The following is a 27717-nucleotide window of genomic DNA, read 5'->3' on the forward strand; positions in this document are numbered from 1 at the left end:
CATGTTTGCTAAGGATGTGTGATTCATACATAGAAGACTGTTCTTAAAAATCTGCTAACAAAAGCAACAAAAACTCTAAACTGGTTTCTATTCTTAGCTTTTTGGGGCAGATTCAGATATTAGATGACAGGGTCACCACATAAATACTTAAACAGAGGATCCCAGCTATACCTCTTTCTGAAGTAAATACTGCACTTATGGAAAAACATGCAAAACTGAAAATGCAAAAAGAACAGGCAAAAAAATCTGTTGACTCCCACAGCCTACTAAGCACTTAAAAATGGTCCACCAAGACATTGATAAAAGTTGTAAGCATTTCTGAACTAGCCCTCTTTCATGGAAAATCCTCTGTATCATATATTTTGGAAATGAATGGGTTATCTCCTCATGTACTAATGATAACAGAAACAATGTAATTTTGACTGGTTCCAAGGGCTTTTATTTTTTATTTATCAGCTGTTCAACACTGAATAAAGTATACCAATGTCTATGTACAAAATGCAGAAGTACAAAAGTCAGCAAGTATGAAAAAGTAATCCTTTGGATTTAACTTTACAGCGACGAAGAAACACAGGGAACAGTGGAAACTTATTTCTGAAGGACCTAGCTCTAACAGAACTGTACCTAAAATCCAGTTGTGATAAATCCAACAATGTTAAATTCTGTAGATAAAGTATGTGAATGCAGTGCCTGAATTTCAATTTTATATCAGCTGATAATTTAAATTCAGCCTTCATCATCACTGCTGCTCCATGCGTCTTCATATGCTGGATTTAAATGTTGTTGAGGCAGAGACTAGAGAAAATAAAAATTTTCAGAGTTTTGCTTAATTAAAAATACTATTATCAAATAAGGGTAAAGCTAAATGTACTTTTTAAATTACTACAGGTAGACAAACTATCTCACATGCGTACTGGATTATTTTTAACTATTTTTAAGACATTCTGCTGATTAAGAGACATGATAAATTATGAAAAGAAGTAGTACTGTATTTAATTCCAATTTCAGCACAAAATATATAGAGGACTGACTGGAAGTATTACAAATGTTTAGTACAAAATGTAACAAATGTTATAACTGTGTTTATTGTCTGCCACTGTTTTAATTTAGGTCATAATATCCTCAGCCCATCGTAACTTAGCACTACAGTTTTAGGAAGCAGTCCTGGCCTCTATGCACATCCAAGAAATATTTCTCACCTCAGCCTCACTAGGGTCCAACTACAGGGTTTGTATGCAGCGCACTGAACCACAGTCACTTAGGGTAAATATTTTTTTCTCGTTTAATCTATTCTAGGTTCAGATTCTGTTTATACAAGCACTCAGAGGTCTATTCTAGCACCTGAGAGGCAGCAGGGATTAGTGGCCTGTAGACAGCAGAACAGCATCTTACAGAGAAAGGGTTCATTTACAGCATTTGCAAACAGCAGCTGTAGCTTAACAGATTTCAAAGCAATGACATATATTACATACTGCCACTGTGTCAAATTTAAAGGAGTAGCTCTAATCAGAGCTAAGTATTCTGTAAATGGTTTCAATGCTTTAAAATAGAGACTTTTTCCCACTCAGGTTATTCACTGAATTATTTCTTACTTGAGAGAAAAAATAGTCTACTGGAAAAGTCATAGATATGATCTTCCCTGCAATCAACCTAAATGTCTTGCCTTGGGCACAAAAATAAATTTCTTTAGAAACTCTTTTATCATATTTTCACATCAAAAATATTTGTGTATGAAGAGTGGTATCCCTAATCTTACTGCATAATACACAGTGTATTCTTAAACAATTTAAAATACAATCTAGTAACTCTACAATTCCAAAACAGGACAAACTGAAGTTTGGAAATTAAAGAAGCAGAACTTGAAAAATCCATAGTGAAATGACATTAACTACTCTAAGTAGGAAGCTAGCAGCCTGCAAAAGATTTGACTAAACTACAAGAGAAAACATCATCTAAAAACCCTACAAGAATCAAAAGAATGCACAGGTGATTGTTCTCTTAGTTAGGAATTGTTAAAAATGCTGATGCTGAATCACATACTTCATACTGAGTCTCCACACAACCTGCCCAAGCATAACAGCCATAAAAAATACAGTTCAAACTCAAAAATTCACTACCTTTTCAGAAATATCATCAGGAACTGCCTCTCGTGGAGCTGGTATCCATGCAAGGATATTGCAGTCTTTGCTACCACTATAAAGTTCCTGTAAAAAAACAAGCAAAAGTTACTTTCACACAAATTTACTGAACAGTGACATAGATACCATACTGGGCAGAAAAAAAAGGTAGAGAATATTATTTAAAAACAAAGGCAAATAGTAATGGTCTAACTTACATTGTAATCTGGATAAGTAGGCATATTTTAAGTAATATGCCAAAACAAAATAAATATGTTTTGTTTTTTTTTTTTTCCAGATTGCTCACCAGAACAGCAAAACCCACATAGAAATGAACTTTATTGCTTAAATACATTTTTCTTCTTCCCTCTCTCTTGTCTCCTGAAAAGATACCTATTTTAACAGTTAGGAACCTTAAGACATTGTTTATGGAGAAGCAAAAAAAAAAGAATACACTAACAAAAAAAAGACAAGTATTTTGATGACAAGTAAAAACCAGGAATGAACTCAGAAGAATCAAGAATCTAGTAAATACTAGTGTATCTAGCAAGACATGTCAGAAAAGAGAGTATGTATGGAACAAAGAAGTATTAAGTAAATTAGTTTCAGTACACTGGGAAGGAAAGGGACAAATAGAGTACAGTGTGAGGCTTGTACCCTGTTGGGAAGGTATAGATCAGAAAGACTAATTTATTGCTTTTAATATAAATAACTCTATTTATTACGGAAATGACTAAGTACTGAGATCCCATTGCACAAGGCACCCTGCAACATATGGCAACAAACCATCCTTACCCCAAATAACTGTAAGCCAAATATATCTTAATTTTCTTAGTTGTGTACTAAAGGAAATACAGACTTCTCTGTCACTTTAAGATGACGAAATTTTGGTGGTGAGAAATAGTAACATCACTTCTGCAAGAAATGTTGCACCTATAACAATTGCATTTTCTGAAGTGCTACTTAAATGAACAGGTATGAAGATAATATTATATGCCTTCAATATTGAATTCTATTCCTACCTATTACATGTGATGTCTGACAACACTTGATTGTTGTCATGTATTTAAACTGCCTGAATGAGACATATAAAGTTTTTTTGTGGTATTCAGGTTGACAGTATGAAAGACTTGCTTTAAGTATGCTGCTTTTTACATTTAAACTAGCAACTCTCTGCATATGTGCATTTTATGAGTATGTTGATTCAATGTAAGCTCAATACATTATCACAGGTCTGCCTTTGCAGGAAGTTTCCTATATAATTTCTATATAATTAGAACTGCATTAATTACATTGACATTTGGTGCAGAAGCTTAATGCTCAATTTCTATAAATATTTACATGGGTAATCTTATTCAAGTGAGCTGCCACACTTTTCAAAAATGGATCCTATGCATGAAGTTCTTTATGCATAAAAAACATTCAAGATTAGATTTAAGAGAGAGAACCATCCTACTTACCTCGCTTAAAAAAAGGTATGTTACACCAAAGTATAGGTTAATTTCTACTTTATTCTGTCAGCAGTACTCTACTTGGCCTTCTGTCTTTGATATATCTCTAAGCACTTTAAAAGATCTTTCCATGTCAAAATAACTCCTTATGAGCATTGTCCCAGTGACATCAGCATACTTCCATTTAATTCTTCTTACCAATTGTCTCACTTTTTGATCATGGTATGGCAAGATCCTCAGTTAATATCCACTGCACTAAGCAATACTTACAATTAATTATTACTACCTAAACTGTTGACTCATACCATAAATCAGTCAAAAGAAGAGCTAGTGACCTCTATGCAGAAGTATGGTACAAGACAGACACATATATTGCACTACAAACATGCTTTATGCGTGTTTATAGTACAATATACAGAAAGATTGCAAATAAAACTTTATTTAACATTCAGTTAACCTTACATAATAGCCTACTACTGGATTTGCCAAATACCTTTGCAGATGTCACTAGCACTTCTTGAACAGTATGAGCAGCTACAATTTAAATAAAATTGCTTCTTTTTGCATATCTACTATTTTATGACATTTATACATGTATGATAATTTATGCAATTTCTTTTTCTGAAAGGGAAAGGCAGGTCTTGCTTGCAGATCTATTATCTAAGCAGATAATATGGCACACTGATATCTAGTCCGTTAGATTCAACTGTAAACATAATCTAAGCTATTGCACAATGAAGATTTCTTTCCACACCACCCTTTAAATTACTGATCTCCCATTAAATTAATGTTTCTTATTAAAGGGCCATATTCTGCATTTCTTATTACTCAAGCAGTCTAACATCTTATTAACTTCACAGAGGTATTTATGTAAGAACAGTAAAGGCAAGCAATAATATAGTTTCTTCTTGAAGCCTATTCTAGTTATGATTTGAAACAAAGATAGCAATTAAAATACAGTTAATGAACAGAAGAACATGAGGGACTTACAGCAATCAATATCAATAAGAAATTCTGTAAAAAACAGTGAGAAAAATCTAAGGACCAGATTCAAGGATGGGTAGGACATAAATCAGTCACCAGGGTTAAAGACAGCAGAAATAGTTTAGAAGACTGTTAATATGAAGAACACTCTTAATAACAAATAATACTGGATGGAAATAGCTGAAACTACAGAAAAGACCTAAACCTTGTTTCCCATGAACACAGTGTAGTAAAGTCCAATTCAGTTCTAGCAAGTAACAAAAAAAGTTACAAAGCCATCTGCTACACATTTCACCAGTGTATACATAGCTTACATCAGAGAGACTCAGAAGAACCATCAAGGAAAACTTTCAGCTTGCTTAATTATGTTTTGATATGTACTAAAAAATTCCAAAGCTGAAAGTGAGCTAACATGCCATTCAAAGAAAAAAAAAAAGTTTAATAATATAGACAAGAATGAACTGACATTTTTTTGTATTCAAAACATGACAATGGAAAATATTATGAAATTATTCAGCTAAAATATAAGTATATAAATATTCATCAACAGAGTTTGCAATAGAGCAGGTTTTATCAAGCAAAACTGATTTTACTTACAACTAGTAACAAAATACAAATGCACAGCTGTGCATAACTTTGCAGCGTTGATTTAGTAATGCTTGATAGAGTAAAATAGAAGAGGTGACTATAAATTTTACAAACAGCATTACATTCTCAGGAAAGGAATTTTACTGGTAAAATCATAATTTTTATTGGAATTACATGAAGACTGATGAATGCACTTATTTGTCTCAAGATAGGATAAAATACTTGGAAGTACATGTGTGAACACAGTGAAAATAACAGAACCACTACCTTGGGGTTGACATCCTGATTACAGAGTGTTGATTTGGCATGGTCTGGTTTTTTGGTGGTGGGGTATGGCCACAGAGGTGGCTTCTGCTGATGGCTCTGAAGATGGACACGCTGCTGGCCCAATAAGAGGCTGCTAACGCCTCTCTGATGACACATTTAAGAAGAAAATGAAAATATCACGCATGCAGATTTTTTTCACTGGGGTGGTGAGGCGCCATGGACAGTATCATCCTGGTGTGGTCAGTGGTGAGCCTTGCCTGCATGGCTGCCCCGAGCCAGCTGTGCTGCGGCACAGGGCAGGGGCAGCCAGGGGCTTCTCGATCCTCTCACCCCCACAGGGACAGGCCTTGAACAGCGCCACTGCCACAGCTTCTCCATCCCAGCACCCACACAGGGACAGGCCTCAAACAGCGCCAGTGCCACGGCTTCTCCATCCTGACACCTATATGGAGAGAGGCTTCGAACAGCGCCAGTGCCACAGCTTCTCCAGACTGACACCCACACAGGGACAGGCCTCGAACAGCGCCACTGCCAGAGCTTCTCTATCCCAGCACCTGCACAGGGAGACCTCGAACAGTGCCAGTGCCACGGCTTCTCCATCCCAGCACCTGCACAGGGAGACCTCGGACAGCGCCAGTACCACGGTTTCTCCATCCTGACACCCGCACATGGACAGGCCTCGAACAGCGCCAGTGCCACGGCTTCTCCATCCTGACACCCACACAGGGACAGGCCTCAAACAGCACCACTGCCATGGCAGGGCCACCTGGCCAGCAGTGAAAATACAGTGAGCGCCTGCCCAAAGCAGATCTTAGAGATCAACTTCTCAGCTCTGAGAGATCCTGGAAGAGCCTTTGCATTGGTAGAACTTGTTGGCAGTGGTACCTATGAGCAGCAATTTTTCTTCTAATCAGAGAAGAGGAGGAAATGAGGACATGTGAGGGAAAAGAACATGGTGACACCAAGTGGATAAAGAAGGGGAGAAGGTGTTCCAAGCATCAGAGCCAAGATTCCTCTGCAGGCCATGGTGAGGACAATGGTGAAACAGGCTGCACCCCTGTAAAACACGAAGTCCACAGGGGATGCAGAGATCCCTGCAGTGGGAAAAGTGCTCACGCTGGAGCAGGTGGATGCCAGGGAAAGCTGTGACCTAGTAGGAGACCCGAATAGAAAGAAAGGGTTCCTGCTTTCAGAGATAAAGAGAGAGGGCCCTTGTTTCCAAAGCAGAGCAGACTAGAGGACTGCATCCTGTGGACTTGTGACCCACAGTTTTGGGAAGACTGTTTGCCTGTGGGAGGGACCCCATGGCACAGCAGAGAAAAGACTCCTCTTCCTGACCAAACAAAAGTGATCTCAGGTGATGAGCTGACCAAAACCCCCAGGTCCTGTCTCCCCGCACTGCTGGTGGGAAAGAAGGAAGGAGTGGAGAGAAAAAGGTGATTTAAAGGCTTGTTTTACTTCTCATTATCCTCCTCTTACTCTGTTAATAAATTTGCTTTATACCTTTACATTTGAAACTGTTTTGCCCTTAGAATGCTTTTCTCCCAATCCTTATCTCAACTCATGAGCCCCTCGTTAATTCTTTTTTCCCTCCTTTCCTCTGCCCAACCTGTAGTAGGAGAGGGTAAGCCAATGACTTTGGTGTCTGGCGTTTGGCCAGTGTTAAACCATGACATATAGCAATGCTGTTTCTTGGACTAACTATTTAATACAACTGAAAGCAAAACATTTACAAAAAAAAGAAATCCAGTCACAGTTCTACAGTATAGAACTGAACTCTGGAAAAGGGTGCTGCCGAAAAAGAATCAGATAGCAAATGAAGTTGTTGACATCACAAACTTCTAGACACAGTGACTGATGGAGTTCTTGTATGCATATGCACACGAGTGATCCTATACCATTGATCTTAAATGCCAAGGTAGACACACCACATGTAAAACAAGTAAAATATGTTTTACAGACAGACCTACAGTAATTTCACGACTGTAAGGCACACTCTTTTGACTAAAATTTTGGTCTGAACTTGGAAGTGCACCTTATACTCCAGTGCGCCTTATACTATGTACAAAGTTGCGACGTTTGCCAACCCGAAGTGGGAGCCACGCGGGGTGGGCGGGACCGGGCAGCCCCTGGCCAGCAGGAGCTGCGTGGGGAGGGAGGGAGGGAGCGGGTGGCCCCGAGCCGTGGGTAGCCCTGAGATGCCCTGAACCACAGGCAGCCCTGAGCCGCCCTGAACCGCAGCAACCCCGAGGTGTGAGTTGTGGCCGCCTCGAGCCGTGGTCACCTCGAACCGCGGCAGCTGCCAGCTGTGGCCGCCCCATGCCCCGCCTCACCAGCCACGGGCAGGCAGGAGTGCCAGGGCCCGCACACGGGGAGGACGCTTAGGGCTGCGTTTAAAGGCTACACCAATCTGTGAAAAATGCTTGCAAATTGAGCGCCTGCCAGTAAACTCCACAAACGCTGGATTCTGTTACTAATTTGTTACTTTGTTGCACGCAGCACAGTTCTTCACTGCAAAAAGAAGTGTGCCTTATAGTCCGGTGCACTTTATATAATGTACAAAGTTGCAAAATTTGCCGACTCCTGGAGGTGTACCTTATAGTCGTGAAATTACTGTAATTAGCCTGACCTCTTCAGTTTATTAAATATAACACCAAAGATAACTTTATATAAGCACACTAGAAGTTTTGTTGGGAAACTACTCTTAAAAAGTTTTTCAAGAACATTCTGGAAAAGATGTGCATTAGCCACAACATGAGTATTGCAGTTGATGCATCTCACTGACTATTCATACCAGAACTGCTTTCCAGGCTTATTAGCATGGGGTCTATCACATGTCCATAATGTGTTCATTATTTCCAATGAAGTCTGTCCCAATGATACAGTCTCAGTGATTCAGACAAAGCTACTCAAAGCAGAAGCTACCGGAGTGACTTCTATGATGCATTCATTATATGAGAAGACCTGCCTCAAATATTTCAGCCTGATACTCAGAAAAAACAGGCAAGGAAGGATCAGCTGAAACATGAAGTATGATCCTTAGCACATGAGAGCAAACTATGCAATGGCCTGAAAATCCACACTATCATCCATTCTGCTCTTGGCAAAATACCTGCCATATGAACAATCTGTTCTAAGGTAGCTCACAACAAATTAACCTTTATCATCCTTAATTCTTTTATTACAAGAGAAAAATATAGCAGAGGGAGATCAGAAAAGAAAAAAAGGCAGAGAAGAAGAAGAAAAAAAATCTGTCAGTACCATGAGTCCCTGTAATGCTATGGTATTTCTCAGTTGAAATATTCTCTGATTAATTTAAGAATCTCGTGATGTTGTCAACACTTTATCCAAAGTATAACTACAGGCATTTGAGCAAGATTACCTCAGCAAAGTACTTGAGAGTCTCCTCAGTACTCACAGCGGTACTAATGCACTTCACATGCTTTTTTACTGTGATTAGTCTCACATATCTCTGAGAAAGAGAACTCCTCTTCAGTTTTACAGAAAACAAAAGTCTCCATGCATACGCCTTATTAAAGATTACACAAGCCAAAAAATTACTAAAGGTATATTGAGAAGTTATATATGTGAGACAAAACAAGCAGTGGAAGGAACCTAACCCAGAAAATGTAATCAGAAAAACTTGACTAAACTTTTCCTGGATGACACATAAACCACAGTACTCCCTTTAATGATCGTTGATTAAAGCATAACCCTGAAAAGTGAATGCTTTTATAGTGCAAATGGTATGTCAATCTGCATAAATATTCCTGTTTGTCTGGAACACTACTTGTATTTTACTTACCTGAAAATGAGGTTGAAATACACAGCAGTTGACAGTACTATAATGCCCTCTAAGCATAGTTATCAGTTCTCCTGTGAAAACCGTATAAACAGCAATGGTACTTCCATATGGAACAAAGGCAAACTCTGGATTACAGCCACAAGAGATGGCAAATTTGAGTCCTTTCCTACTTTCGTTACAGACTTTCCCATAGTTCACCTGCAAAATAAAAGATCATGTAGATTACTTAATCAGCTATTAAGTAAACCCACAGGAAACTATATGAGAAGGTCTATTTTACTTAATGTTTAACCCACAATAAAATTAATTTTGGGTTGTATTAATATATCTCCTGATATTTCAAACTAAAGATGTCTATCAAGAGAATTATTTTTATGTTCAATAAAGTTTACTCTTCTTAATATCAATTTTAAGAAACGGAAAGAAAGAAAGAAATGCCTAAAAATTAGCAATTCCACACTAAGAAATAGGATTTGCACAGGCTGTTGCATGCCAGATCTGCATCAAGCACCTAAATCCTCAATGAAATTAGACGTGGTTTAGGAATCACCATCTGTTGTGGTTTAGGAATGGTATTTTCCAATTCAGCAATAGTGCTAAAACCACTCACTAACCTACCTCAGACTCAAGCACAAAAGGCAGAGATCATGAGCTGAGATAAAAACAACAATATTAGTAACAAAATATATGAGACAGGGAAACAATTTAGAAGTTCAACAGAAGAATACTGGACTGTTTTCTCCCAGGGTAGTTTTGATAGAAAAAATTTCTAAGACCTTACTGGTGAGGTGTAAGGGAAGTCTTGCAAATTAAAATAGTATAAAAGCACCTTATTAACACCTGCATTAATGTCTCAAGCTATAGTTTTATAGAGTTTCAAGCTCTTGACAAGGTTTATACAGATGAAAAATCTCACAAAAGAGTGAAAGCGAAGTTTCCAAACAAGTTTGGAAATATTCCAGTTGGTTATATCAGTCTAATTAGGCCCTATCAGACATTAAAAGTGTATTTATGAGGAGACAGAGAAATATATTCAGAGGAACAGTATATCCTTTCTCTAAACAAATTTAATTAAAACAAAGCACTACAATTTTGACTATATTTTTCATTAAGAAAATGTGTTGTGCTAGAATACTACCTGATGAACTTGACAAATTTCTTAGCTTATAGTCAAAAGATTTCACAATTGGGATTTTTTTTTCTTAACTCTAGGCTTCAGTTTTAGGTAGGGGAATTTAAGATTAACACAGAGAGCATTGCTAACGTTGAACACAACAATGACATTGTCAAAAGAAAAGAATATGTATGGCTTAATTTCTACACATTTTGAAAGATATAGAAAAAAATTATTTAAGTCAAAAGGTTGGGCCAGTCAGGGAAATAAAAGGACTATGGTGTGAACCTGTATTACTTGTACAAATAAATATTTGTTTGCTGATGACTTAAAATTATTTTAAGCAATACCTCTGGGCAGTGTGTGAAAACACAGTACTCTGGACAATATAAATCTGGACTTGAAAAAGCAAAGCAGGGTCAAGGTATTCCACACCAGATTAGAAAACTGTAAAGCCTATGAAAGAAGTCAATGAACTAACAGGCACACCAAAACAAAAAAAACAGTGATCCAGTTGGTAACAGGCAAGTGAACAAACTACTATGTACTTTGCTGGTGGTGATTTGAAGACAGAAAGATGTTTGTGTATGAGGTGCTGAGAACAAGCTGGCAAATATGGGTATCATGGAGAGAAGTCTTTTTATTTAAATATCTATAAGGAATTATTATTGTTCTGTTCTGAAACTAAGCAGCAGAATGAAAAGATTTCTGAGGTATAGCAATATTTCTTTCTTTCCTGATTGCAATGACAGACCATAATTACAGTTTACTGGAATTCCACGGATACTGACTTACCTAGTATGCTATTTCAAAATAAACAAAGAAAACAATTTTCTTTACTGAACAGAAAATTAAAACAAGAACCTTCAGCACAAAAGAATCCACAAGCCATTGGAAGGGCTGTAATAGCAGTAGAGATTTAACACATTTCCCACCTCTCATTCCTGATGCTGTGTGATTACAACACAAATCCAGCAAGATGGATGAATAAATATTTTTTAACACCGCCATGTAACTCCACAGGAGAGATTCCACAAAAACAGAACGAGAGTTGCAAGAAAGCCAGGCAGCCAGTGAAACTCTCAGGTAAGGCCAACTGCTCTATGGATAGTACATTGGCAACTAGTAGTTTAAAAAAATGCCAAAATTTTTTACTCATAGTCACTGTTTATTAAAGTTTTTATTACTGTGTGAAATGTTTATAGCATACTCTCAAATTACAGATAGAGCTATCACATGCAATCTTCAAATAGATCCAGGCTTCTTCATACTCTTTCTCTGTATACTAAATAGAAGAAAAGAAATCTGGAAGAAAAACATGTTCATCAAATCTTCTAGTGATGAAATTGAGCAGCTACATCCTTTACAAAAATGATTTCCAAGTTCTACTGACACCTGAAGAAATTATAAATCTCCTAAAATCAAGTGGAAGTAAAAATGCAACTGAAGTTCCTTGAAAACTTACTAAGGTGTTTTCTCCAGTGGAGCTGTTCCAGAGTCGCATCCGATCATCTGTACCAATGGTTAGCAGATAAAGTCCATCATTTGTATAGCATAAACCATTAACTCTCCCATTGTGAGCAGTATTTGCTGCCAGAAAAAAAGAGTTCAGGTCTCAGGTTTCTAGAAAAGAATTACTACTCTGTATACATTTTTACTTTCACTACTCTACTAATGTGGAGCACTGGAAGTGCTGTTTAAATGGCAAATTCAGTTAAAAGTAATTTAATTTTTTGTTTATAAAAGCATCAGCCCAACTAACAGCCACCAGCTGTGCTCCTCAAGGTGCAGTTCAAGGGTCAGACCTGTTCAATCTATCATCCAGTTGTTGAAGCCCCCAGCCTGTCAGTGTTCAAAGAGGCATTTGGACAATGCCCTCAACAACATGCTGTAGCTTTCAGTCAGCTCCGAAGCAGCCAGGATAAGATCTCTCTGTATTTTACTGAAGTACCTAATTTAGACCTACCTTTTAGGTAGAAGTGCGCAAAACTGCTTTTAAAAGATTTTTATTAGAAAATAATAATTACCTGCTGTTGGTTTAGTTCATATACATTTCAATAAATTAGATAGCCTAGCCTATACAATTGACATTAGATAACCAAAAAATAATCCTGAACCTTTCAGACAAAAATAAAGTTGAAAAGAAAGATGTGATTCAACAAATCAACATGGTATTCAAAGGAATGTATAAAATGGCACCAGTTATCTTGGAGTGACATTAAATATTGTTTTTCATTAAACAATATTTATTTTTTTGACCAAGTACTAACTTTCTTTAGAACACTTTCCTCTCAATATTTTCTTGAATTTCAATCAATTTTATATTTATGTAAAAGCTAATCCACAGCAAAAGTGAATTCTTCCACTCACAAAAAAGATAACAGAATTTTCCTCTTTAGAGGAAAGCCATTTAGAACAGATACACTGCTGCTGTTAAGCCAATCCCTCTAAACAAGGTCCCAAACAACAAAACACTGACTCTATAACAGAAGCAACTAAACAAAGCCAAATGGCCTCTGTTATATACAACTGGATTATCACTACTCTCCTTGCTGGTCTTAGTACTCAAAACATTCACGACATATAAGAATGATTCTAGTTACACATGAATTACCACCAGTTATATTTTGCATTACCTGCCTCAGAAGATGCTTTGGACTTTTCCCCATTGTGCTGATCAAGTGTACTCAGACACCCAGAAGCTCTCCTCACATCCCACAATTTTACTCTACCATCAGCACTAAGAAAAACAGATTTGAATAAATTAGGGAACTTGAGTGCACCATTCAATTCAGGACAGTTCAGGAACTGTCTTTGGTCAACCCATTTGGCACTCACCTTGGTCCAGTAACTATTCTGAACCACTCATCATGTGGGCACACTCAAGTCAATAGAATTAATATTTTAATTTATTTAATATTTAAAAATATTTTAAGATGGACTGCAGACTTTCATTTACATGTATTAATAACTTTAACTGGTACACTCTCAGGACCTAAGAGTGAATCTTCATCTGTTAACACAATACACTTGTCTCTTTGCAATATAACAACACCCTTGCATACATACACAGCCTGGGAATAAACTTGCTAATTCTTCTGTTGATTTAACCGTAGCTACAGACCCCAGCATTGTCTGTGAGAATTTGGGCTTTGTTATGACAGATCTATTGTATGACTGGTACAGAAGTTGTCCATAAACAATTTTTCATCTGCTACAACAAGACAAACAACAACAAACAAACAACCCCCTAAGCAACACAATGTTAAAACATTTTCCAACTTCGATGAGCCTTTCTGATGCCTGACTTCAGAAACCAAACGTTTGCAAATCTGGTAGCTTCACTAAACTTTTTAAAAAACATTCCACTACGCTTATGAAATAGCTGTAGCTATACAAATTACTATAGCTTGGAAAGTTACATCAGCTGCGCTACCCAAGTTATTCTCTTTGACATAAGTAAGTGTGATTACCAGAATGGTAATTTCAGCGAGACATGTTCTACTCTATTACAAGACAGATTAGCGATGCACACACTAATGTAAGAAATGGGTATTCTACCATTTTCCTATACCAGTAGTTACAGTTAGTGTTTCAAAACTCTGTACAAACTTGCTATAAAATAAGCATGACTTGTACAGCTCTTCAGGTTTCTTTCTTGTAGAGAACAGCTATAAAATCATGAACAGGTAAAACTCAATGAAGAAAATTAACTCCAAAAATGTATTTAAATTTAAAGAAGTCTGCATAAAGAATATATAAAATGTTCACTGATGTGAAATGTTCAATATTCCTGTGCATTTCACAGCTCAGCAACATCCCTACCTTCCTGTTGCCAAAATATATTCATGACGTGGGGACCAAGACACTGCCAGTACTTCTTGTCTGTGACCTAAGAATCACATGAAAAAGTTTATTATACACACCATTTAATGTAAATAACTGAAAGTAAAAGCAAGTATTTAGTTGTATAGGATTCATCAAGCCAGAATAATTACCTGAATTATTGGGATTTTTATATGCATACACATTTTAAAACTTATATTAAATAAATACAGACAGTGGGAAGGTAAAATATCATAAATGGAAGGACTGCAATCATGCTTCATGTCATAACAGAAACATATTGTTGAAAAATAAACTAAATCATACAACACATTTTTGCTAGTGCAGTTTAGCGGTACGAAAAACCACCTTGCTTCTGGTGCATCTTCTAGTAGGTGCTTTCCCATTACCTGAATTAATCAAAGCACTGTAATGATCAGGATAATATGAAAAACCTCCAAGACACAGGTACTACAGGATACACTTAGAAAGCTCAGAGCAGATAGATTTATTGGGATCCATTAATTAAACTACAGCCATGCATATACCTCCATTTCAGCCACTAGAGTTAGCCTATATGAAAATATTCATACATATGATCAAGACACTACTGGTTTGCAGTTCTGCAAATAATTACTAGATTATGCTAAATCAATAATATTCTTCTTCCACTTAATCTTCCAATATTGTACTTGAGATAACAGGCTGTGTATAAAGGCACAACAGAGTTTGTGCCTGGAAAGCATTAACTCTTGCGTCAAAATTAAGAAGCCATGATGAAACCAAGCAGGATCTTTAGAGAACTGTTTTTGCCGCTGCCTTCTCTGGACCTCTTGGTTCTAGAAATGGGTCATGACATGCCTGTTGCAGCCAATTCAGTTCACAGAAGTTTGATGGCTTAAGCTCTGAACCACAAAAAAATCAGCTAGGTTCATTTTAGACTTAGGTGGTCAGTGAAGAAATAAAGAAGCATTTGCAAACTGCTGTGTCTGACTTAATGTTTCTCTACAATATGAAGCACGAAGATTTGTCTCATAATTTCATTCTCTTGAGCATGTGTAAATATACTGACACTCCAAAAAGTACACATTAGAAAAGGGCCATCAAAGGTAAATTCTCATTGAGTGTCAAAAGTAAGATTATGCAACAATAAAACCTTATATTTAACCGAATTAGGTAAATGCAAAGGATTTGGTAACATCCTTTTATAGAAAGCTTGTTCTACAGAAATCAGAAACTTCTAAACAAAACCATTCAAACACCTCCATGGGATATTTTGCTAAAAACAGTAAACTTTTCTTTTTGTTTTGGTAGGCGGTTTCTTCTCTGGGTTCTAGTGGGAAGTTTCGGCTGTTTTACTTAGTCTTTTTTTTAAAGACCAAGTAAAACACCACTTATTGACCACTCCATAATCCTCCAAACCAATGACTACATTTAACCATCTGCAGAAGTTGCTCATTGATTAACATTTGTGTTCTGCAAATCATTAGAAAATTCTAGAAAAACACCCAGAAGAACCTTTTGCCACTGTGTAACTTTCACAACTGGTTATAAATAAATTAGTCATGTTACTGACAAAGAATACATTGTATACAGTGTTTCTTTACAGGACTTGTTTTTACTCAAAGTAGTTATTGTTTAGCATTTATGTTTCAGACTAAAAAGTACCCTGCAGAATGTGAGAACTGGATCCAGACTTCAAGTCACAGAGCTGTACTTTGGGGCTTTTGGTACCAACTGTAACAAGAGAAACAAAGACAGCTAAAAAACTCCCAAGCATTTGAGAGAACAACAACAAAATAATCTTAGCAATGACAAAAAAATGGAAGCTAGAAATAAGCCAGCTGCTCATTCAGTCAGAGCAATGCTCCTATTAATAGATCTACATTTTTAATCCAAACAAATTTACCATGTAACAAATAAAATTTAGAAACTGGAGGTAACAGGACAATATTTGGGAAACTTAAAAATACCTCCCCAAATATTTTTTTCCAAACATAGTTAACTTGTGTACATGTAGGCAATACACAGATCTATTTACAAAATTTGCTATATTTGGATCTAATAACCTTTAAATGATAACTTATGTTATGTTCTTTATGAAAGAATCTAATTATAGCTAAGAATTTTATCCATAAGGAGAACTGATTGATGCATTATTTCAGAAGAACAAATATGATACTCTCACTGACATCATCCAACTAATGGATAGTATTTTATTGTACCAGTAAACTTACATCTTAGGAAGAACTGATTTCTGTAAAAATAAGACAGTAGAGAAAAAAAACCCAACTGAAATATTATTTGCTTATTATTATAAACTTTATCTATTTTTTGCTTATTATGATAAACCTTATCTATTTATCTATATCTATATATATATATGCTTCTTAAAAATCAGTACATACCTGCTATTAAACAATGCTTTGTAGCAACTGGAGACATGTGATGGCTATAGACTGTTCCCTCGAAGTGAAATACATCTGCAGGCTGATAACAAAAACAATAAATTAATTACAATGCAAGTATTTTAACAGAATATAAATGCTCACCATTATTTTCTCCAGTAACATCAACAAGTAAGATTAATACAAATATTACTATTTACATAGTAATGACAGCTCTTCTGGTTAGAAGCCTGATCACACAAACATCACCGAGTAAGCCTGTTTCCAACAGTGGGACAACACCAGAGTTCAGAGACAGACCAAAAAACAGACCAAGAAAACTGACAAATGAGAAGCATGAATGAAAATTACTACAGATATCACATATTAATAAAGCTAGTAAATAAACAATATGGAAATAATAACATGGAAAGAGTCAACACGAAGAAAGCACTTAAGACTAAGTTTAAAGTCTCTTTTCATTCACAAATACCACACACCATTTTCAATTCCTAAAAAAATAAAAAACTTCCATATAAAACTAATACCTGATTAATGAATGTTTAAAACTAATGGAACATATCTACTTTAATAAACTTTAATATTTACTTTAATAAGTACAATTGCTTCCACTGCTTTTTTTGGCTCATTCTAAAATATTCTATATGAAAAATCTCTTAAAACTGAGTTGTCTGTACTTTCAAAAACACCGTTTCATGCCAGAAATTATTGAATAACCTTTATGTGTACACTGTGTCTTTCAAGAGATGCTCACAGAACTACCTAATTATTTGGAAACTTACAGTAGTTTCACGAATACAAGCCGCACGGATTATAAGCCGCACACCCGGTGCCTCAACAATGTTGCTGTCTTTGTCAATAGATAAGCCGCACCCCGAATATTAGCCGCACTTTCGTTCGTCGCGAGAATCCGTGCGCAGCTTTCACAAATTGGCCAATTAGTAACAGGATCGCAGCATAGCGGGGTTTACTGGCTCAGGGCGGGGCCAGGCAGGCTCGGCCCGCTCATGGTTGCCGACGGGGCCGGGTGGCCCAGCTCAGCGCCACGGCTCGGCGGGGCTGGCCGGGTGGTGCTGCCGCCGCCGCCGGGCTCGCTGGCCCCCCTCTCCCGTCAGCACCGCCCCGCTGCCGCGTTCGCTCGCCCGGCTGGCAGGGCTGCCGCCGCCGCCGCCGGGCTCGCCGGCCGCCCCGCGCCACGTTCGCTCGCCCGGCGGGCTGCCGCCGCCGGGCTCGCCGGCCGTCCCGCGCCGCGTTCGCTCGCCTGGCCAGCGGGCTGCCGCCGCCGCCGCCGGGCTCGCCGCCCGCCCCGCGCCACGTTCGCTCGCCCGGCCAGCGGGCTGCCGCCGCCGGGCTCGCCGGCCGCCCCGTGCCGCGTTTGCTAGCCCTGCCGGCAGGGCTGCCGCCGCCGCCGGGCTCGCCGGCCGCCCCGCGCCGTGTTTGCTAGCCCTGCCGGCAGGGCTGCCGCCGCCACCAGGCTCGCCGGCCGCCCCCTCCCGTCTGCACCGCCGCCGCGTTTCCTCGCCCTGGCCGGCACTGCAGGCCCCCGCACCGCCGGGCTCCCCCACGCTGCTGGCCCCGATTCTGCTGGGCTTCCCCCGCTGCCAGGCAGCCCCACCCGTCGGCCTTCCTGCTTCTGCCATGCTCCCCTGCACTGCTAGCCCCAGTTCTCCCGGGCTCCCCCGCCCTGCTGGCCCGGGCTCCCCCGCCCCCCTGCCCCGCCCTGCTGGCTCAGGCTCAGCCGCCCACCCCCACACTGCAGGCCCCACCTCTGCCAGGCTTTCCCACCTCTGCTGGGGCCGGCCGGGCTCCAGCTTGGCTTGGGGCTGCCGCGGGCTCTCACTTCCGTGTTGGCAGCTTTTAGAATTTTGTTAATGTATTAGCCGCCCCGGAATATTGGCTGCACTTCCGGGTTTCCACCAAAATTTTGGTCAAATTGGTGCGGCTTGTATTCGTGAAATTACTGTAATTGTTTATTAGAAGATCTAGCAACTGCAAAGTTTTATACATATATATATATTTAAAAAAAAAAAAAATTGTTCCTTATTATGTCCCTAGGATGACAGACCTCTTTTAAAAAAATTCTTTTACTGTGTGTTAAACAGCAGTCAAATAGTATCAATGTAAATTCCTGTTCCCTATTTACCTAACAATGATACTATGAATCCATGTAAATGCTTACAGGGAACAGGACAAACTGCAGTAATGAATTCACAGTTCAACACAAGGTGTGAGAATTACTAAGTCAAAGCAACATAAATTCCTAAATAATCTGTTTACCTTACTGTCAGTTACACTGGTCAGCACATTTTTAACAGTTTCTTTCATTCTCTACTGACTTTTAGAAGTTATGTCTGTAGTGCTTAAAATATTGAATTCTGGACCTGGACCCTGCATGCCAAGACCATCAGTCCTTCAAAAGTGCTGGTTATTAGACACTTGTTATTTAAAATAAGTTGCCTTGCTGTACAGTGCCACTAGACTAAACGATCCCCAAGAATGAACTGCAGACTAGATCTTGCTGGACAGGTTTACCCAGCAAAAATTCAACTAGCTGTATTCCTATTCCAGCAAAAGCAGAAAGGAACTGTCCCAAGGGTTCCACGCTCTCCTACAGTTTAGACTCAGGTCTTCAGAAATGGGAAGGTACACACCAAGGTGTAAATGAATGCCAGGACCACACTATCCTGCTGCTGCACCCACAGTTCTAATAGGTGGCTAGTTTTCATCTGCAGGATGAAATAGTCCTGTTCACTTCTGTGAGAACCTCAGATATGCAATAAATAACACATACACGAAGAAGGTTGCAATCTGTTGAAACTCTCTTACTTGTAAAGTATTTGTATCCCATATTTTCAAGGTTTTATCAAATGAGCTCGATGTAAACATGCCAGTATCATGAGGATACCACTGGACCGTCTCCACACTGAATTTATGTACATCAGGATGACTCCTAAAATTAAGGAAAATATTCCAACCGGTTAGTTTTGATAATCATCTTGTAGTTGTCTTGGTATTTGATGACAAATTGACAACATAAACATTTTTCTTAATTTGTCCTGAGGTTTTCAAGAAGAACTATATTTTTGTTGGCTTGATTTTCATTCAACTAATACTCATTACCTTGAAGAGCCTTCATTTAAAGAAATCTTTTCAAAATATGATAACTGTAGCACATCTCAAAACACTCATAAAGCATAAAAAATGGCTTTTGAAATCTTTAATTTGCAATGTTCACAGATATTGTTAAAGTGATATTAAAGTGATGGCCTAAAAACTAACACTAACACTAAAAACCATTTATGCTTGTAATGGATCCACTGAAAAATACAATCACACATACAGTTCTAAATATTCGTTAGTATTAGTGAATAATTACAGCTACATAGTTACTGGCAATCCCTGTCTGATAAAGTCACCAAAGAGCAGTAGGCTAAGTTACTGAAAGCCATTTATATTTGCATTCAGAAATGAAAGAGTAAGAACAACAGGAAACTGTAAACTGGACTGTGGATATTTAGAGATTGCAATATAACTAATAATTAACTGTGGCAGAAAGAATAAGCAGCAGAGCCAATCTTGACAGCTCCAGGATACGAACTCAACTGACCAGGCTCTGAATAATATATGTCATTCAAATACCTGCTAGACGACTCATATCTGAGCTGGATTCACAGACATCCAGCTCCAGGGGCCCAAAACCAGCTCTTTGCTCACTCTACCCTCTGCAATGGGATGAGGGACAGCATTCAAAGGGTGAAGATATAAAAAGTTGTGGATTGAGATAAACTTCTTGGTAAGTGAAAGGGAACAAAATGACCACTACCTGCCCCCCTCCCACCCGGAAGAAACAAACAAACAAACAAACAAACAAAACAAAACAAACAAAACAAACTCCCAACCAGAGAAGTGATGCAGAAGTAACCCCTCACCACAGATTTAGACTGCTCCACATGACATTTTATGGTATGGAATATCAGTATGTCTATAGTCAGTGCGGGTCAGGTGTTCCAGCTGTTTACTCACAGACTACCATCCACCCCCTAAAGGGACAATGAGGAATGGTGAATGCCTTGACACTACCAAGCACTGTTCAACACTCACTAAAACATCAGTGTGTTATCAAGACTGGTTACAAGTCCAAAACATACTACTATGCAAACTACAACGGAGAAAATTAATTCCATCCCAGTTAAATGCAGTTCAACTGTCTCCAACCGCAGCTAGAAAAAGGTTCACAAGATTTCTTTCCTTCAGCTCTTATCTTTGCATTGTTCTATCAAATGTCCTGGCCGCCACAAACAGTATTGCAGGGGTATCATGCAAAGAGATGCAGATCTTTAGTACTGCCATGGGTAAAAGAGTATGTACTTCTGGGTGTACCTATGCCTGGTCTAAATTTGTCTATAGCAGCACTGCCTAAACTCCTTTTAAAGGCAGGAATAGATCATCACAAAGGAGAATGAAAATCAACACTTTTCACCTCTGAAAATTAAATTAAAGGAATTAAAGGAAACATCATCTCAACAGGATGCTGAAATCAAAGTAACTAAAGGCATGACAACAGTATAAGTTACAAGCTACGTCAAAGTGTAGTGAATTATGCTGAAGGGAAAAAGTCATATATACTTGTTCTTCTAAACGTGAGTGTTCGCATACCTTTAAAACATCCCATCCAACACTTGTGATTTGTCTTTGAACTCCCAGCTGAATGAGGGCCTTCAATTCACAATTTCTAAAGTGCCATTTTTAAAAACTCAGCCTTCTATCAAACTGTCTCTTCACGCCTATAACATTGGTTCCTCCTTAGTCAAGAATACGGGTCAACAGCAAATGTTATTTAACCCAACGTGGTCTCCCAAATAAGTTGAACTGTTGATGCAGAATAATGTTTCCACAACCCAATCAGCTTGCTCACTGCTCCTGAAAGCCTCTTATGCAGGATGGACAGCATGGCTGTGTAAACAAATCCTCACTTCCTCCAGACAAACCGGGAAGGACATGACTGGTATTCTGGGAACAGGATGGGGAGTTCTAAATAGCACAGACTCTGACTTATTAAGGAACAAAACTAGTCACAATAAATAGTGACTTAAATAAACTGAAACACCCTGTATGATCTTCCCTTTTGGCCTTGGGAACTCCAATCAATGGTTTCAAATGGATATATTACCTCAGTGGGAGGCAGCTCATGAAAAAGACTATCAACTGATTACAGGTGCACTTAGCATAGTCCAAAGTTTCTTCAGCTCTTACTTCTATCCAAGCTCAACTGTGGATGCACTGGTGACAGCTACAATTACAAGGAAATGTGAAGAAATCCTTACTCATTGAATTTCAAGAGGTAATTTGGGATAATAACATTGAATTTCAAAGAAATTCCAGTTCTGCTGGTACTTAGTCAATTTTACTACGATCCCATCAGCAGCACAGCCATAGCTTTTGTGTTAACAATACACAGCGCTTCAATATATGATGAATAGTGCACCCAGTCATTGCATTAGGATTAAACCACAACAGAACTATACACATCCTCTGGAGCCTAGAGCATGGGCCTGAAAAGACAGAAATACATGGGAGACTACAGTAAATGGCAACACGTGCACTGCATGAAAGCAACAAGGAGACATTTGTTAATGTAACACCATCAAAACCCAAGGTATTTGTTGTGACACCAAGCAAAATATTTCTCATTTTGAGATTCATTCTAATGAAAACTTGGAAACTGTGTATATTAGTAAAGGATGCACTTTTATGAGATCCTCTTGTGATTGTGTGTTTGTGGACAACATTACTGTAGACACAAGTACAGTAAATTCACGAATACAAGACGCACTGAGTATAAGCCGCATCTCTGGGTGTTGGCAAATATTTCGGTTTTTGTCCATAGATAAGCCGCACACGAATATAAGCCGCTCTGTCGTTTGCAGCGAGGACCCGCGTGCAATTAGTAACAGAACCGCGGGAGGGCGGGATTTACTGGCTGAGCTAAGGCTGTGCAGGCTCGGCCCGCTAGGGGCTGCTGACGGAGCCGGGTGGCCCAGCCCGGTGCTGCCGCTCGGGGCCGGCCGCCGCTGCCCCTGGGCTCGGTCATCCCGGGTCGGCGCTGCCCCGCGGTGGCAGGCAGGGACGGAGCTTCCCCCGCTCCTACGGCAGCGGCGGCGGGCGGGGACGGAGCTTTCCCGCGCCCGTGGCGCCGGCGGCGGGCGCGGACAAAGCACCCCGCTTCCTCCCCGAGCCGCGGCAATGGCGGCGCCCCCCCCACGTCGGCTCCCGGGGCTGCGGCAATGGTGGCGCCCTCCCCCGTCGGCTCCCTGAGCCGCGGCAATGGCGGCGCCCCCCCCCGTCGGCTCCCCGGGCCGCGGCAATGGCGGCGCGGCCCCCCCCGCGTCCTCCCCGGGCCGCGGCAATGGCGGCGCGGCCCCCCCGCGTCCTCCCCGAGCCGCGGCAGTGGCGGCGCCGCCCCCCCGTCGGCTCCCGGGGCCGCGGCAATGGCGGCACCCCCCCCCCCCTCCTCCCCTGGGCTGCGGCAGAGGAGGGAAGAAGAGAGCTCTCCCGCCTCTCTCCCCGCCCCCCGTGCTGCCTGCAGGGAGCCAGGGCAACACGGTAACACTGTAACAATTGCGAAATGCCGGTTTTTACTGGCCGGTGCTTGGCTCGGCACTCTGACTGGCACGTCTGGGGTTGTAAATGTCAGAAAATTATTAATATATTAGCCGCACCCGACTATTAGCCGCACTTCCGGGTTTCCACCAAAATTTTTGTCAAATTGCTGCGGCTTGTATTCGTGAAATTACTGTAATCACTCTCATAATAGTGCTATAACTTTGCCCACATTATGGAATGTAATTTTAGTTATTCAGCTCCTATTGCATTATATAAAAATATTACAATAAAATTATATTCTGATTCAAGATTGCAACCTACTCCCATTGGTATGAACCTCCCGCTGGTAAAGAAATTGTTGCAGCACAAAGACATGAGCTCCTTTTTGAAAACAAGCCCCAAAAAAATGGACAACAGACTTTGCTTATTGTCCATCATGATGTGGAAGAAATAAAGCACATGATGGAGTAGGTGAAGAAAGTGGTGGGAGACCCTTTCTGGATGGTGACTAAAAGCGATCAGAATTCTCAACAGAGTGGTTCACCCTGTTGTCATTTTGCTGATGACAAAAAACTCTTTTGTTTTTTGTTCTAATAATTATATTGTATGTTAAGGTTTAGAAAATTATTAAACAATTAGCCTACTAGCTACCCTCACTAGTATCAGATAACCACACACTAGAAATGTATTAGGTGATCTGCACTGTACAGAAGTGTGAAACATTCTCAAATTCTATTTGGGTATTGCAAGGCTTAAGTGACTACTCATGGGTTGACTATGCGGAAAGATGTCTGGGGATAAAATTAGAGGAAACTGAGAAATTACATTCACATCCTAACAGAAGTTATAAGGATATGGGAATTATAGGGTGCAGCTGCTTCTTCTGGATGGAATGTGGTAAGCATCAGTGAAAGCTATTCCACAATGATTCCCCATACAAACAGCCTGAAAACTCAAGCGTCTGCTAAGGGAGATGAAATGGGCAGTGGAGACAAGACACCATGACCAGGCACTGTTGAAATCTGTGCTAGGAGGGGTACTTTCTACCTGATAAACCACATAGCATCAGTCCACCAAGGAAGATAGAAGATGTCTTGCTGTTGAACCAGCAACTGTAGTGAAATCACTCTCCTTGGATGAACTTGGTTCATTATCATCTGTAATACTAACACATTCCATCCCAAAGTTCAGAATCACAGAATATTCTCAGTTGGAAGGCAGACACAAGGATCAACAAGTCCAACTCTTAAGTGAATGGCCCATATAGGAACCAAACCCACAACCCTAGCATTATTAGCACCATGCTCTACCAACTGAGCTAACCTCAAGTTACCCACCTTCAGGGTAAGATCACCCCTCACCAAGTATGTGCCCTGCATTTCATTGACTGTGTCTTTAAGAGCAAAGGGAGAGAATTTTACATCAACCAATAACAAAGGAATAGTACCTCAAGTTCCAACTAAACATAATGGAATAGTTTAAAAGTAAGTCAAGAATGGTTAAGTTAGGGAAGATTCCATTGTAACTTCTGGGATCAGCTAACAAGGTGATCTGTCTTCTTCCCCCACTGAATGCCTATTAGTAAGAACCTTACTCTATGTGTGCTTTATTAGGGATTAAATCTTGTCTACATATTGGTCTGAACACGTTTTTGCAGCCAGAAACAATCACTGGCAGGCCTCTAACCTTAACCTATCACAATTTTCTCTTATTAATAAAGAATGCTATTCCAAAGTTAGAGTGAGCCCTTCATGGACACTGGCACTCATTGGCAGTGGGTAATACACTTGAATAAAGTGGGAAACCCCTCTGAGGGGTCTCTCTTATGCTTTTGGTTGTGTGTCCCTGAACAAGTCAGTTGAACTGCCCTCTGACCCAGCAGGACTATTCAGTGAAGGGTCCATGTACCAGGGTGCTGAGGGGCTGGCTGGAGACAAAGGTGTCCCAGGCACTGACAGACTAATTTGATGCTAGAGGTTGAGGAAATCTTCCCTTTTCACATGACATCTATAGATCTGAGCTAATAAACCTTTCTGCTCACTTGGGTTGCTATAAAGCAAAAAAGACACCTTCAAGGAGAGTTAGCCTGAAGCCAGCACTGACAACACTAAGAGATATTGAGCAACTTTTGAGCTTAGTTTAATGGCTTTTGCATTGCTCCTTCACCTCTGAGGCATATTCTAGAATGGCCTTTTACTCTGGTAGAGTGATAAAAGTCAACAGATTTCATGCATCTATTATTCAGAGAGGTGTGCTGTTTTCCGCCGCAGCAGAATCAATTTTCTTCACAGTGCCTAGCACAGGATACATTTTGGATTTGTGCTAAACAGAGTTGGTAACATGGTAACAAGAGATGCTTTTGTTTTCGCTGAGCAGGGCTTACAGAGAGTCAAGGCCTTTTCTGCTTTTCATACTACATGCTGGTGAGGGGATTGGGAGTGCCTGGGAGGCTGGAAGGAGACACAGTCAGGACAGGTGACCCCAGCTGACCAAAGGGATATTCCAGACCATATAACATCAAGCTCAGTATATAAAGTTGGAATGATGACATTTGTCTTCTTTAGTAACCATTATGCGTGATGGGGCCCTGCTTTCCCGGAGATGGATGAAGCAGTGAATTAATTCCTCAGTCTGCTTGCATTTGTAGCTTTTGCTTTCCCCTATTAAACCATCTCAATCCAGGAGTTTTCTAGGTTTTACCCTTCGGATCTCTTCCTGATCCCACGGGTAGGGGAGTGAGCAAGTACCTGTACAGAACTTGGTTGCTGGCTGGAGTTAAACCGTACCTGCAGAGCCAAGAAATCAAGCTTGACTCAGAGTGAGCTTAATCCTGGAGAGGTATTTCTATGTACTGTGCAGAAAAATCTGAAGGGACTGAATTAATTATCTGGGTACAGTAACTACAAGTGCACGGCACTGGACTGTAATCAACCCCATACAAGGACAGTCAATTCTCCCATAACCCACAGGGATGAGGAATGAACCAACAAATTCTTGAGTAGCTCTGCAGGAATCATCTTTGATCTGGCTAAGCTTACCAGTGGTTACATGTCATTCAGCCTAGTTTCATGTCTCAGGATGTACATTACTCCCAGTTCATTTCATATGAAGTATTTTCATCCATTACTCAAAATATCCAAGCCTTTTCTACCAAAAATAAATACAGAATTAATTCTGTGGATAATAGCTCACTGTCTTTCATTCTTCCTAGATGTATTTTGAGTAGTAGAAACTACCTGAAAGATAAGCATTATCTGCATGTTTTCTAGAAACTGGTACTGTTTGGTTACTCTCAAACGCCAGTTTTTGGCACAGAACAGCATGAAGTATATGAAACCAGGTAAAGTTTTCTGTGTTGACTCCTAGGAAAACAGAGGAAGCTTTATTTTTGCATTTGCTATAGTGGCCCTATATTTTAAATGAGAAACACAGGGTAAATCCCAGCCTACCACCAGGAATTCTCTCTTTTGTTGTTCCATACTACTGGATCATCAGAAACAGGCCCCTAAAAAGGGACTCTTAAGGAGGAGCTTATTCATTAAGCAACTTTGAGACCAGACCTGTGTTCTGCCCTACAAATACGGAAGACAGGCAAACTCTCACAACACGTCAGCACTATATCCCTCAAAGATAGGAGTTACACAGTCAGAGGAAAAGTGTTTCCGAAGTATAAATTCATTTATTAAGTCAGGAACTCTGAAAAATATTCTAAATATCTGAATATATATATAAATTGTAGACAATTAGTTACACTAAGTACAGTAGTTTCACGAATACAAGCCGCACGGATTATAAGCCGCACCCCCGGTGCCTCGACAATGTTGCTGTCTTTGTCAATAGATAAGCCGCACCCCGAATATTAGCCGCACTTTCGTTCGTCGCGAGAATCCGTGCGCAGCTTTCACAAATTGGCCAATTAGTAACAGGATCGCGGCATAGCGGGCTTTACTGGCTCGGGGCGGGGCCAGGCAGGCTTGGCCCGCTCATGGTTGCCGACGGGGCCGGGTGGCCCAGCTCAGCGCCACGGCTCGGCGGGGCTGGTCGGGTGGTGCTGCCGCCGCCGCCGGGCTCGCTGGCCCCCCTCTCCCGTCAGCACCGCCCCGCTGCCGCGTTCGCTCGCCCGGCTGGCAGGGCTGCCGCCGCCGCCGCCGGGCTCGCCGCTCACCCCGCGCCGCGTTCGCCCCGCGCCGCGTTCGCCCCGCGCCGCGCCGCGTTCGCTCGCGCCGCGTTCGCTCGCCCTGCGCCGCGCCTCGCTCGCGCCGCGCCTCGCTCGCGCTGCGCCCGCCCCGCGCCGCTTTCGCGAGCGCCGCTTTCGCTCGCCGAGCGCCGCTTTCGCGAGCGCCGCTTTCGCGAGCGCCGCGCCTCGCTCGCCCCGCGCCGTTTTCGCGAGCGCCGCTTTCGTGAGCGCCGCGTTCGCTCGCCCCGCCGGCAGGGCTGCCGCCGCCGCCACCAGGCTCGCCGGCCGCCCCCTCCCGTCTGCACCGCCGCCGCGTTTCCTCGCCCTGACCGGCACTGCAGGCCCCCGCACCGCCGGGCTCCCCCACGCTGCTGGCCC

General features: G+C 40.8%; 1 protein-coding gene across 1 annotated transcript in view; it reads right to left on the minus strand.

The window, feature by feature from the left end:
* Window positions 1-413: 413 nt before the first annotated feature.
* The window catches only part of ERCC8 (ERCC excision repair 8, CSA ubiquitin ligase complex subunit), a 31657-nt gene continuing 4353 nt past the window's right edge, over window positions 414-27717 (minus strand). The window contains exons 4-12 of the mRNA XM_033086027.2: window positions 19386-19509; window positions 16560-16641; window positions 15820-15888; window positions 14152-14218; window positions 12963-13066; window positions 11792-11916; window positions 9213-9410; window positions 2118-2204; window positions 414-795 (exon numbers count right to left, since the gene is read on the minus strand). Of these exons, the coding sequence (XP_032941918.1) occupies window positions 727-795; window positions 2118-2204; window positions 9213-9410; window positions 11792-11916; window positions 12963-13066; window positions 14152-14218; window positions 15820-15888; window positions 16560-16641; window positions 19386-19509 (925 nt within the window). The 3' untranslated portion in view covers window positions 414-726. The remainder of the gene's footprint in view (window positions 796-2117; window positions 2205-9212; window positions 9411-11791; window positions 11917-12962; window positions 13067-14151; window positions 14219-15819; window positions 15889-16559; window positions 16642-19385; window positions 19510-27717) is intronic.

This window comes from Catharus ustulatus, chromosome Z (assembly GCF_009819885.2).
Source record: "Catharus ustulatus isolate bCatUst1 chromosome Z, bCatUst1.pri.v2, whole genome shotgun sequence".
In the NCBI taxonomy this organism is placed as follows: Eukaryota; Metazoa; Chordata; class Aves; order Passeriformes; family Turdidae; genus Catharus; species Catharus ustulatus.